The sequence below is a fragment of the Macaca nemestrina genome, chromosome 4, assembly GCF_043159975.1.
Source record: "Macaca nemestrina isolate mMacNem1 chromosome 4, mMacNem.hap1, whole genome shotgun sequence".
Lineage (NCBI taxonomy): Eukaryota > Metazoa > Chordata > Mammalia > Primates > Cercopithecidae > Macaca > Macaca nemestrina.
Window position 1 is genome coordinate 9,956,460 of NC_092128.1, and position 13,727 is coordinate 9,970,186.

The window sequence follows — 13,727 nt, forward strand, 5'->3', positions numbered from 1 at the left end:
AATGGGAGCTCCTCTTGTAAATTTTTCCTTTTTTTTTTTTTTGCTTACATCTTATGATGTATGTAATATAGTAACATTAGATGTGAATGAGATGCCCCAAAATCATATCCATAGGCATATATAATCAAAAGTTTGCATGAAGTTAGTACCATAGCATGATGGTAAAGGAAGTCTCAATCATCAGTAAGTCTTAGGCCTCATCTGGAGAAGTCTGCAGGCTGTGGAAATGCAATGGACAATTGTTGGGAAACAGCGAACCTTCTGACTCCTGGCTGTATCCCCAAAACTGCAGAGATGCAGCCAGGTTTCAGGAAATCAGACACCTCCCGTTCTTGTGGGCCCCGACGCTTGCTTGCTTCCCCATCTTCTGGAGGGAGGTGAAGTGCCTGCCAGTTTGGGCCTTGTGTGCTCAGTCTTACTTGGTTTCTTTCAGAAATTGTTGCCAAGGTCAGAGAAGTCTCCCAGCCCGACTGGACGCCTCCACCAGAAGTCACGCTTGTGTTGACCAAAGAGAACTTTGATGAAGTTGTGAATGATGCAGATATCATTCTGGTGGAGTTTTATGCTCCATGGTAAGGTGGTGTCAGGCCCTTCCCATATTCGGTACCGTGCCGTGCACTAGGTGCGAGGTGGCAGGTGCAGACGGCAGGCCCCTGCCCATGAGGCAGGAACAGCAGAGGAGCACGGTGGGCACGAGTTGTAGGCCAGGGTTGAGGTCCAGGTGTTCTGGAAGAAGCATGGATATAAAGGAGCTGTTGGGAGTGGATGTGGAAGGAGCTGCCAAGTAGTCCATTCTTGGGTGGGAGAAGGGGCCCAAAGGAAAGAAGATAGCAGAAAGAAAGGTGGTTAGAGTGGGAGCAAGTACAGTGGCTGGTCTGAGCCGCCCAGCTTGGGGAACTGAGGTGGCTGCTCCGCGGGGAGGGGAGAGGAGGGACGCACAACCAGGTGCATGGATAAGCCGGGAGCAGTCAATACAGAGCAGAGCAGAAGAAAGACGGCTCTCAAGGCAGAGGGGAGCCTAGCTCCAGGAGAGACCATTTGCCTTCCCAGGAGACGGCCCAGGGTACCGTCTGTCTTGCTGATTTTGTGGTGGGTCAGCTGTGATTCGGATTCTTGGGCAGTGCTGGTGTGTCTGACCATCAGGCCAGCAAGAGCTGCCTCAGAGGGGTGTGTTCGGGAGTGAGTCCTGGAGAGTCAGTAAGCAGAGGAAGCTTTTGGGCCTAGAACCAGCAGGTGGAGGCCATGGCTGATGCACAGGCAGAGGGGCAGGTCACACCTTCCACTGAGGACACCATTGTTCCGGGCAATGCCTGGATAAGCCCAAACCCGAGGCCACGGATTCTGCAGCAGAAACCTGGGAGTAGTTGGATGTGCAGATGAAAAGTGAAGTCAGGTGGGTGGCTAGAGAAGGAAATGACCTGCGAGAGAAGGAGGGAAGCATCTGGGACACGTGGGGCACCCTCCTAACCCCCCCTGCGATGCTGGAGAGACAGACCCTTGTTTTGCTACACATGAGGCCCTGACTGACCTGATGGGTGGGAGGTGTAAGAGGGAGAGTGGCAGCTGCCCGTCTTAACTTGCGGGTTGCTTTGTGGCTCGCTCAGGAGCCAGGTTGAGCCGACTGCTGCACAGCTCACACTTAGCAAGTGTAGTGCGATTTCCCTGATCTGGTTGATGATGCCTCAGAAGATAATTATCCACTTATTCACAAACAGTTTTTTGGTCTTTTGATGTGTTTTTGTGTTTGTGGCGGGAGGTTGTTTTTTTTCTTTTGTTTTCTGAGGTTTCTTTTGGGATAAGGCCTTGCTTTGTCACCTGAGCTAGAGTACAGTGGCGCCATCATAGTTCACTACAGCCTTGAACTCCTGGACTCAGTTGTCCTGCCTCAGCCTCCCTAGTAGCTGGGACCACAGGTGCGTGCCACCACGACTGGCTAATATACAAAATATTTTTAGAGATGAGGTCTCGCTATGTTGCCCCAGCTGGTCTTGAACTCCTGGCCTCAAGCAGCCCTTGCGCCTCATCTTCCGGAAGCACTGGGATTACAGGAGTGAGCCACTGTGCCGGCCAACAAATGGTTTTGAAGTTGCAGAATGCACCCTTTAATTCATTTGGGTGTCCTAAGGACTTTGATAGGATAGTGTTTTATCTTAACTCAGGACTGAGAGCCTCCTGAGTGCCAGGCCCCAGCCAGGTGTGGGATGTTGGTTCTTTTTTGAGACGGAGTCTTGCCCTGTCGCTCAGGCTGGAGTGCAGTAGTGTGATCTTGGCTCACTGCAACCTCCGCCTCCTGGGTTCAAGTGATACTCCTATCTCAGCCTCCTGAGTAGCTGGGATTACAGGTGTCCACCACCACGCCCGGCTAATTTCTATATTTTTAGTACCGATGGGGTTTTGCCATGTTGGCCAGGCTGGTCTCGAACTCCTGACTTCAGGTGATCCGCCTGCCTCGGCCTCCCAAAGTGCTGGAATTACAGGAGTGAGCCTCTGTGCCTGGCCAGTTCTTGTGGGCAGTGGGCTAGGTGACGCAATACTGACTCCAGGGGACTCTCACTCATCTCCTCCCTGGGTGGTCTGTGTCAGTGAGAGTTTGTGACGTTCTTTGTTCTCCATGCCTCTGTTCCTGTTACCTGGACCTGCCGACCCTCTCTTCGCCCCACCTCCCGTGGACTCCTGGCTAATTCCTCGCTGTCCCGTGGATCCCAGCTCCACTGCTACTCCTTCTCTGAAGCCATCTGTGACTTACATCTTTGCTGGCCCCCAACTCCCCAGCCAAGAAAGTCCTCTTCCTCAGGACAGTGTTTCTCTTGGCCTTTCCCATGTTTTCCCCTGTGCCGCAGTTACTAACATCCTGTCTGAGTGTGTCCTGTGCGTGTGTGTACGCATGCCCCACCCCCAGCGTGTGAATGCCATGGAATGAAGTTTGTGTCTGTCTGTCCGTAGCGCCTGAGGGGCCCGAGGGTCTAGGAGGCATTTGGAGGCTTACTGGGTGTGGCCGCGTTACTAGGGAGCACAGGAGGGGTTTTTTGCAGCTCATTTAGCTAGAAAGTGAGTCCACACTAGAATGAGCCCCTGACAAACCAGTTTCCTCTTGGCAGGTGTGGACACTGCAAGAAACTTGCCCCTGAGTATGAGAAGGCCGCCAAGGAGCTCAACAAGCGTTCTCCTCCAATTCCGCTGGCAAAGGTCGATGCCACCGCCGAAACAGACCTGGCCAAGAGGTTTGATGTCTCTGGCTATCCCACCCTGAAAATTTTCCGCAAAGGAAGGCCTTTTGACTACAACGGCCCACGAGAAAAATACGGTATGGCCACTCCCTTCTCTCCCACCACAGTGGGGAAGGGAAACTCCCTAACAGGAGGCTGCCCTTGAAGGTGCTGGGAGCTGGCAGGCACGGGCCATGGGAGGTGGGCAGTTCTGAGGGCCCCTGCTCAGGTGTGTGCCCTGCTCCCAGGAATCGTTGACTACATGATCGAGCAGTCCGGGCCTCCCTCCAAGGAGATTCTGACCCTGAAGCAGGTCCAGGAGTTCCTGAAGGATGGAGACGATGTCATCATCATCGGGGTCTTTAAGGGAGAGAGTGACCCAGCCTACCAGCAGTACCAGGATGCTGGTGAGTTGTGGCCCTTTGGGCTGAACAAAATGTGTGTGCCCTGGGTGGTCTGCGGTTGGCCTGAGTTTTCAGAAAGCTCCTGGGACATCCGTTAGGGGGTGGTTTGATGAGCCATCTCTGGGAATAAGCTTTCCATTTTGGGGTTGGAGATGGGTGCCCTGTGGCCCTCCTGGCCTCGGTGCAGGGGAGGGGCACAGTCAGACCGGTCCCAGCTCCATGTCTGCCTTCCAGAGCCCGAGCCCTTCTGCTGGAGGGAAGGTCTTTGGGCCATAAAGTGCCAGACTTGGAATCAAACCAGCTTTCAAGGCCTGGCTCTTCCAGTTACTTTCACTGTGACCACAGGCTTAGCCTGGTGGTCTCTTGCCCAAGGTGGTGGTCTTTTCTGAGAGGTTATTAAATTGAGGTAATGTAGATGAAGTGCTTAGCAACTTGCCTGATAATGCTAAGTGCATAATAAATGCTTGTCTTGCTAGCCTGAGGAGTGAAATGCCTATGAACAGCTGTCAGCAATAGTGTCAGCAATAGTGTTCTGCGGGGGTAGAACCATCCTGAAATCCATCATCTGCCTTGGTCTGGCTCCTGATGCCTGGGGACAGGTATACTCAGGGTCCTTACCATCCTCATCAGTGTCTTCTGAGTGCCACCCTCTACCCCTCCACCAAAACCAGCTTGGCTAAGTGCTAACCAATTATAATTTTTCTTTTTTTTTTTGAGACGGAGTCTGGCTCTGTCACCCAGGCTGGAGTGCAGTGGCGCGATCTCGGCTCACTGCAAGCTCCGCCTCCCGGGTTTACGCCATTCTCCTGCCTCAGCCTCCCGAGTAGCTGGGACTACAGGCGCCCGCCACCTCGCCCGGCTAGTTTTTTGTATTTTTTAGTAGAGACGGGGTTTCACCGTGTTAGCCAGGATGGTCTTGATCTCCTGACCTCGTGATCCGCCTGTCTCGGCCTCCCAAAGTGCTGGGATTACAGGCTTGAGCCACCGCGCCCGGCCCAATTATAATTTTTCAAACGCACAGCTTGCTACTCAGTGCTAATTCTGTGCTGCACAATAACAATTGTGCGTACGTCAAATGCAGATTAATGTATAAAACCAGTAGAGCTCAGTTCCCTTCGTCTGTTAATTAGGTGGCCTTGTTATTCACGCCTAACTAGTCAGGAAGAAACTTCCAGAAGGAAACCCCAACCCACCCAGGGTTATGAGCAGCAGGGGAGTCCCTAGCCCCAAGTCTTGACTGTAAGTTGTATGCATTGATGTGCACTGACATCCCCAGGGAATTTGTTAAAATGCAGGTTCCGGTGCAGTGGGTCCCAGGCGGGCCTGGCACCACATTCCTAGAAGTCAGCGTCTGTGATTTGGCTTGGGCAGGGTTAGGGCTGCAGATGGGGCAAGAGTCACTGGGCCTGCTGTGTCTGCCTGCTTATGAGAGAGAGAGTAGCCCCAGGGACGTAAGATGTTCTACAGACAGGTTGGCAGGGCTGGAGCAGTGAGGGGCGGCTGTGGGATGAAAGGGTCTGTGGTCCTGGGGTGGGCAGGAAGTGAAGTTCTTGATGCGGGTCTGTGTCTGCCTGAAGCCAATTGACAACAAATCCCTGGGACACCTGGAGGCTTAGAACAGACACCATCTAGATATTTATTTATTCATTTTGAGACCAGGGTTTGTCTCCAGTTGCCCAGGCTGGACTGCAGTGGTGTGATCTCAGCTCACTGCAGCCTTGACCTCCCTAGGCTCAGGTGATTTTCCCACCTCAGCCTCCCAAGTAGCTGGGAGTACCGGTGAGCGCCACCACATCCAGCTAATTTTTTTTTGTAGAGACGAGGTTTTGCCATGTTGCCCAGCTGGTCTGGAACTCCTGGGCTCAAGTGATCCCTCCTGCCTTGGCCTCCCACAGTGTTGGGATTACAGACATGAACCACAGCACCCAGCCCATGTGGCCTTACTTAGTGGATTTTAATGCCCCTGTTTTACAGAGAAGGACCTGCGGCTGGGAAGGCTAATAACTAACAAGCCTAAAGCTACATAGTTAGTAGGTCACAAAACTATTATCTAAGTCCATGTGACTCTGAAAGCCACAAGCTTATCCAGGCTGCTCCCATCCCCTGCCCTCCCAAAAACATGGTTTACCATCTCAGCCACGTGTGTCCTATAACCCAGCTGGGAGTCACAAACCTTTAGAGCAAGAGCCCTTCAAGGGTGGGGTGACACCCAATGTTTAAATCTCAAAATCAGCCCAGGATGAGTTTGGATGCCTTGGGGAGGAGAATGGGGAGGGACTGAAGGTGCGTTTACCTGTAGGATCTAGGGTAGGGGTTGACACTGTGGCCCCCACACCCATTCTGGCCATGGCCTGTCTTTGCAGGTGACATCTCATTGGAACACTGCTGTGTTCACACCCTGTCCGGCTGCTTTCACACTGCAGCAGCAGAGTTAAGCAGTTGGGACAGACCATGTGGTCCTTACAGCTGAAACTACTCACTCTAGTCCTTCTCAGAAAGTTTGCCCAGCTCTGTGGAAGGGTACCCTCAGACCATGGGGTTTCATCATGCATTTTCACAGATTTAAGTAAAAGTATCTTTAGCCAAAGAACTTCATTCGGAGCTCCAGCCCACAAACAGGCAGCCCACCAACTCGAGGAAGGGAGATTTAAACCTCCATGAAGGGTGCTGGACGTGAAAACTCAACATAGGGATATAGGACTGTGTGCTGCTCATGTGGGCTCCAGAACATTCTGCCTGCCAAAGAATCCGTGCTGCTTACAGACATCAGTCAATAGCAGCTCCTGGCAAATTAGCTGTTTTTCAGTGAACTTTACTGGCTTTTGTCGTTGTTGTTGTTGTTGTTGTTGTTGTTGTTGTTTTTGAGACGGAGTCTCGCTCTGTCGCCGAGGCTGGCCGGATCTCAGCTCACAGCAAGCTCCGCCTCCCGGGTTTACGCCATTCTCCTGCCTCAGCCTCCCGAGTAGCTGGGACTACAGGCGCCCGCCACCTCGCCCGGCTAGTTTTTTGTATTTTTTAGTAGAGACGGGGTTTCACCGTGTTAGCCAGGATGGTCTCGATCTCCTGACCTCGTGATCCGCCCGTCTCGGCCTCCCAAAGTGCTGGGATTACAGGCTTGAGCCACTGTGCCTGGCCTGTTGTTGTTATTTTATCTTTATAGAGATGGGGTCTCACCATGTTGCCCAGACTGGTCTTAAACTCTTAGGCTTGGCCGAGCACGGTGGCTCATGCCTGTAATCCCAGCAGTTTGGGAGGCCAAGACAGGTGGATCAGTTGAGGTCAGGAGTTCGAGACCAGCCTGGCCAACATGGCGAAACCCTGTCTATACTAAAATTATGTAACAGCCAGGCATGGTGGCATATGACTGTAGTCCCAGCTACTCTGGAGTCTGAGGCAGGAAGGAGAATTGGCTTGAACCTGGGAGACGGAGATTGCGGTGAACTGAAATCACGCCACTTCACTCCAGCCTGGGCGACAGAGCAAGACCCCGTCTCAGATAAATAATAAATGAACTAACTCCTGGGCTTAAGCAGTCCTCCTGCCTCAACCTCACGAAGTGCTGAGATTACAGGCGTGAGCCATCGTGCCCAGCCAGGGTTTAGACATTATACCTGTACCGAGTTTTTAAAAACAAACCTTTCAAGTGTTCAAGTTATAGGAATCCACACAATTTTTGGTGGTGATTTTTTTTTTTTCTTTTCTTTTTTCTTTTTCTTTTTCTTTCTTTTTTTTTTTTTTTTTTTTTTTTTTGAGACAGTCTCACTCTGTCGCCCAGGCTAAAAGTACAGTGGCGTGATCTCGGCTCACTACAACCTCTGCCTCACCTCCCCAGTTCAAGCAATTCTTGTGCCTCAGCCTCCCAAGTAGTTGGGACTACAGGCTTGCATCACCACACCTGGCTAATGTTTGTATTTTTAGTAGAAACAGGGTTTCACCATGTTGGCCAGGCTGGTCTTGAACTGCTAACCTCAAGTGGTCCACCTGCCTGGGCCTCCCAAAGTGTGCTGGGATTACAGGCGTGAGCCACCACGCCCAGCCTACAGTGGTTATTTTCAGAACATTTGCTTTGGCTGATGTGGGTAACGAATTAAAACTCAGACATTTAGGCAATTTTCAGAATTACATCTTACTCTGTTAACGTTTCAGCTAACAACCTGAGAGAAGATTACAAATTTCACCATGCTTTCAGCACAGAAATTGCAAAGTTCTTGAAAGTCTCCCAGGGGCAGTTGGTTGTAATGCAGCCTGAGAAATTCCAGTCCAAGTATGAGCCCCGGAGCCACGTGATGGACGTCCAGGTAAGCAGACCCCTCTACCATGCCAGCCCCGGGCACCCAGCAGGCATGAGGACTCTGCTTGGAGCCACCTCTGAGGTTTCAAATGTGGAGGTTTCGTTCTCGTCTGCAATGTCTGGAACTCCTTTTCCAGCCCCTTCTCCCCACCCCACAGGTTTTCTGCAGGTGGCCTGTGGTCTGCATTTGCCGGAGGGCTGGGGCTCCCGCACACCTGGCAGGTCCTGGGGCCTGGCAGAACTGCACTTGGTTTTGCCAGAACAATTGCTGCCAACCTTCGTCCCTCCTGGCAGTCAATCACCAGTCTCCCTCCAGCGCCTGTTCCACTGAGGGTTTGGCCTGGGCCAGCAGGTGGTGCTCCGTTGAGGCCAAGTCGTGTCTTTTGGGGCTGCTCGGGCTGGGGGCTACAAAGGGACAGCAGCCCTTTCTGTTCACCAGAGGGAGCTGTTGAGCTTGGTGGGTGGATTTTGCCTTTTTTTCCCATTTACTGCACCCCTGCACTTCATCCTCCTAGAGTGTGACACTCTTTTTTTTTTTTTTTTTTTTTTTGAGACGGAGTCTCGCTGTGTCTCCCAGGCTGGAGTGCAGTGGCGTGATCTCGGCTCACTGCAAGCTCCGCCTCCCGGGTTCACGCCATTCTCCCGCCTCAGCCTCCCAAGTAGCTGAGACTACAGGCGCCCGCCACCACGCCCGGCTAGTTTTTTGTATTTTTAGTAGAGACGGGGTTTCACCATGTTAGCCAGGATAGTCTCGATCTCCTGACCTCGTGATCCACCCGCCTCGGCCTCCCAAAGTGCTGGGATTACAGGCTTGAGCCACCGCGCCCGGCCGAGTGTGACACTCTTAACCCTAGAGGGGCAGTGGGAGTTCCCAGCCCAAGGGGAACCTGGGGCCAGTTCAGCCTTCTGAGTGCTTTAGAAGGGGCCCTGCACTTCAGTGAGTAGATCTCAGATTTGGAAGGATCCTAGATGTTGAGTTTGAAGCTTTTGTTTAACAGAGATTGGGATGCAGAGAAGTGAGCTCTGTCCCCCACCTTGGACCTCATAGCTCTTGGTGGGAAGCAGAGCTGAGATTGTGGTACAGGGGCCTTTCCAGGTCCTACTGGCCCATAGTGTCAGGACTCTGGCTGTTTGGGCTGTGGGCTCTCAAGGGACCTGGAGAAGGGGGCGTGACAGGACAGGAATCCCAGGGGCCTGCACCAGAACATGGCAGTACCTTGGAGAGAACCACCCTGAATCTTTCTGGTCCCCACGTCCTCTGTCTCCTTCCTCAGTCTTTAGCCCTGTCGCTCCTCAAGGTCTGTGTGTCCATCCCATCTGTTTCTCTGCCAACTTGAAGCTCAGGACAGCTCCTCTTCCCTGGACTCACCGTGGCATCTGTGATCCCTCCCCCCAGCTTCACTTCCTTCCATCCAGAGATAAGATCTGGGGCCCAAAGAGGGGTCCTGATGAGCTTGTGGGGCCATGGATCCTGAGAATCAGACACAGCTCTGTGTGTGAGTGCATCTTCCAGGAAAGGGGTCTGTGACTTTCAGTAGACGCTTCAAGATCTGTGCGGTCTTGTCTGTCGGGCTCGTTGCTGCTGCTCCCAGTTCCTCTGGCATTTCCCTGCTGAGTGAAGTGCATGCAGCGCAGTGTCATGGTTAAAGACTCCACAGCCTCCTGCCACTTGGGAGATAGTCGGATTATCTGTGCTTTAGCATGGCCTCCCAGGCCCTCCTTGCCCACCTTTTCAGCACATCCCACCCTCCAGTGTTGTCACGCCAGACCCTCTTTGTGCCTCGTGCCCTGCCTCGGTCTCTGCCACCTCCTCTCTGGGTGCCTTCTGCTCCCTTCTCACAGCAGGGCCCTCCTGCCCTTCAGTGCCACACAAGGCCCCCTCCCTGAGTGCCCCATCCCCACGGGAGCCCTTGGGCTCACAGGTCCACCCACCACTTGCTGGCTGTACAGCCTCTGGCGGGTAGCTGACCTTGCTGTGCCCACCCCTGGAGGGCAATGTCTGTGAGGGACTCAAGTCCTTGTGAGGTGTGAGCCCTCAGGACACCCTGCGTGAAGATCGCACAAGCTGAAGGTGGAAGGTTCCACACAGCCCAGTCTGTGATAACCCTTCCTGTCCACCAAGAGCCAGGCCTGCCTTGAGTGGTCTCTTTTTGGGGTTAGTGAGCCCACACCCCCAAGGAAAGGGCTAAGGTGTGTGTTTGCCTTTTCCTAAGAAGCCACCTACCGTTCAGTGGAGGGAAGGGATCCCCAAAAGACAGTAGGGAGTGACTGGGCTGCGCTTGAGTGGGGTCAAGCCTCCTGGTGTTTTGCCTCCTGAGACTCATCCCTTCAAAGTTTCCATTCCCCCGAAGTCACTCAAACATTGTACTCAAGAACAATGGCGGAGAGATGGTGGGCCCTCTCACCTGTTCCCTCTTTGAATCAGGGCTCCACCCAGGACTCGGCCATCAAGGACTTCGTGCTGAAGTACGCCCTGCCCCTGGTTGGCCACCGCAAGGCCTCAAACGAGGCTAAGCGCTACACCAGGCGCCCCCTGGTGGTTGTCTACTACAGTGTGGACTTCAGCTTTGATTACAGAGCTGGTGAGGACTGCGGGGCTGGGGGGTGGGGGGGACTCATTCTTTCAGGCAAGATGGAGTATTGAGGGAGGTGTGGCTGTATGTACATGGCTCACTCAGAAATCCCAGCCTGGGGACCTTGCACGTTGGTGGCTCAGGAGTATTTTTTAATTGATGGCTTCCCTTTTAAGCCAGATGGGAGCTTAGATTCAAGTCAAGAACCCTCTTAAGAGTTGAGGTAGCTGAGACTTGGAGGAGTTCAGAGGCACAGAGCTGGGACTAGACCAGCCCCTGACCTCAGGCAGGCGTGGCCGTGCCACCTGGGCACAGGTCTTACGGGCCTGTTGGGCTTACAGCCGTGGCCCTGCCGTTACAAGTGGGGCCCTTCCAGAAATATGTTTCCCTCCAATTGAGGTAAATCCAGAGCTTGATCAATGTCAGAATATTAGTGACGGGACCTGAAGCCTGACCTCAGAGTCTGAGCTGGGACTTGATCTGTGTTGGCCGCCTGGCTTACGGCCCTTGGTCCCTTTCAGCAACTCAGTTTTGGCGGAGCAAAGTCCTAGAGGTGGCCAAGGACTTCCCTGAGTACACCTTTGCCATTGCGGACGAGGAGGACTATGCTGGGGAGGTGAAGGACCTGGGGCTCAGCGAGAGCGGGGAGGATGTCAACGCCGCCATCCTGGACGAGAGCGGGAAGAAGTTCGCCATGGAGCCGGAGGAGTTTGACTCCGACACCCTCCGCGAGTTTGTCACTGCTTTCAAAAAAGGTGAGCCTGTGGCTGGGGCTGGGGTCTCCCATCAGCTGCTATGCTCCTCATACAGAATGCAGACAGGTCGTGGGGCGTCTGGTGCTCTGGCCACGGGCATGACACCCCTCTAAGTCAGCCAGCAGCCCCCTCTCACCCCCGAGGGACCCTCTGACTTCTCGTCCAGAGAAAGGTCGACTGTGACCCCAAACTCCAAGGCACCAGAATAGCTTAGAAGAAGGAACATTTGCAAGTATGATTATTTTCTTCTCGGCAGTTCTCCCAGTGTTTACTTTGAAAGCAAAAGCAAGATTTGGGGTCCATCTCAGGGCTTATCTAGCATCACTCAGCAGCCTTACCACATTTTCGGCGCCAATGTGCTAGAATTCCAGACTAAGGCTGGGGTGTGCAGAGGAGGCATCTGAACATGGAGCCCACACAAGGCAAAGTCTGGGTGCGCTGAACACCCCTTGTGGCTTCAGAGCCTGACTCGGAGTCTCTTCACCCTCAGCCACCTTGCTGTGCGGCTTTAAATAGAGCCTATTGATCTTGGCTAAGCACATGGCCCCAGGTCCCCAGCGCCAGCCACGTTGTGGGCAGACCGTGCTGGTCCGATGTCTGTGGGTTGTCCTGGCACTTCTCCACCATGGCTCCTGGGCCCTCAGCGGCAGTGCTCACAGGAACCCTCTGCCTGGGCAGCGACTCTTGTGATGGTCTCCCGACAGGACCTAATGGCCCATTAGACCTGGGCTGGAGCCACCTGCAGCCTCTCTGGCCTTTGCAGGGACAGAGAGAGTAGAGGAGTAGAGAGTAGAATGTAGTGGCTCGCCAGAGAAATAAACTGCCCGTTGGGGGATGGGGCATTTGGAGATGAGGCTCTTGCTGTGTGACTGGCCCCTCTGGTGGCCACACCAGCCTCACTTCCTGGTCCAGAGAGAGCCCCCAGAATCTTTGGCCTTTTCAGCACTGATGCCCCCTCCCCGCCTTGCTTTCCTTGTCAGGAAAACTGAAGCCAGTCATCAAATCCCAGCCAGTGCCCAAGAACAACAAGGGACCCGTCAAGGTTGTTGTGGGAAAGACTTTCGACTCCATTGTGATGGACCCCAAGAAGGACGTCCTCATCGAGTTCTACGCGCCATGGTGCGGGCATTGCAAGCAGCTGGAGCCCGTGTACAGCAGCCTGGCCAAGAAGTACAAAGGCCAGAAGGGCCTGGTCATTGCCAAGATGGACGCCACAGCCAACGACGTCCCCAGCGACCGCTATAAGGTGGAGGGCTTCCCCACCATCTACTTTGCCCCCAGTGGGGACAAAAAGAACCCAGTTAAATTTGAGGGTGGAGACAGAGATCTGGAGCATTTGAGCAAGTTTATAGAAGAACATGCCACAAAACTGAGCAGGACCAAGGAAGAGCTTTGAAGGCCTGAGGTCTGCAGAGGGTGGGAGGAAGCAGAGGCCCTGCGTGGCCCGTGGTCAGGGCGCCCACGCCGAGGCTGGCAACAAACAGCAGTATGTTGGATTCCTTTTTTTTTTTTTTTAATTTTTTATACTTTGGTATTTCACCTCATGCTCTGAATACTGAATAACCATGAATGACTGAATAGTTTAGTCCAGATTTTTATAGAGGATACATCTATTTTTATCATTATTTGGGGTTTGAAATTTTTTTTTATACCTTCTAATTCTTTATTTCTCAAAGCAGATAATTCTGTGTGAAAATGTTTTCTTTTTTAATTTAAGGTTTAAAATTCCTTTGTCAAATCATGTTGATTTTGCTCTTTGCTTTTTCGTTGTCTGAGAAATGGTCCGTGTAGGAGACTGGACTTCTGGTATGTGTTTCTGATTGCTTCCTGTTTCGGCACAAAGTGAGAGCTGCCACTGAGCGACCCTGCCAGGGGTGCCATTTCAGGCTGGGCATCGCCAGGCGGCCTCCCTGCAAACCAAGGGCCGGGGGCAAAGGGGCATAGTCCAGGGTCCCCCAGGGTGGGCTCAGCTCCAGGGAGAGGCCCCCCATGTGGCAGCCTCACCTCTTGAGAGCCCCAGTGCCGGAGCAGAAAGGACCCCAGACCCAAACGCAGATACTGTGGGGTGGTGGAAAGGATAGAGTAGTCTGTCGCATTGGAATAAAACATGATTAAAAATGAACACTAAGAACCACGTAAGAAAACATCTGGTCTGTGCTGGGAGCCTCGGGGTGGGGCACGAGCGGGGTGTAGCTAAAGCTGTGCAGAGGCCTGGCAGGTAGCCCCCCCATCCTGCCAGACACAGGTGGGTCTGGATCGTCCTGACCTAGGCTGAGGGGCTTCAGAGGTCTCCCCTGAGCACTTCTGCTGGGGTGGGTGCTCCTCTGGACTGACCCTTGTGTAGAGGTGGTTCTGTGCCATAAGGGTTCCAGGGCATTTGAGTGAGACCTGAGCTTCATTTCGTCGCGGGGGCTTGTTCGAGATGAGCCATCACCATCCTCACCCCACGCCTCCCCTGTCACTCAGCTGCTCCTAATTTTAACTGAAAAGTGGCAAGG

The 13,727-nt window shown here is 53.3% G+C and overlaps 1 protein-coding gene across 2 annotated transcripts in view; it reads left to right on the forward strand.

Moving 5' to 3' along the window:
- The window catches only part of LOC105474851 (protein disulfide isomerase family A member 4), a 28,459-nt gene extending 15,096 nt beyond the window's left edge, over window positions 1-13,363 (forward strand). Inside the window, exons 4-10 of one of the 2 annotated variants that reach the window (XM_071094292.1) lie at window positions 434-572; window positions 3,085-3,221; window positions 3,455-3,613; window positions 7,757-7,908; window positions 10,327-10,483; window positions 10,996-11,229; window positions 12,210-13,363. In XM_071094292.1, coding sequence (XP_070950393.1) covers window positions 434-572; window positions 3,085-3,221; window positions 3,455-3,613; window positions 7,757-7,908; window positions 10,327-10,483; window positions 10,996-11,229; window positions 12,210-12,625 — 1,394 coding nt within the window. In that variant the 3' untranslated portion in view covers window positions 12,626-13,363. Of the gene's footprint in view, window positions 1-433; window positions 573-3,084; window positions 3,305-3,454; window positions 3,614-7,756; window positions 7,909-10,326; window positions 10,484-10,995; window positions 11,230-12,209 lie in introns of both variants that reach the window. The other variant, XM_071094291.1, reaches the window with a different exon arrangement.
- The last annotated feature ends 364 nt before the right edge of the window (window positions 13,364-13,727 follow it).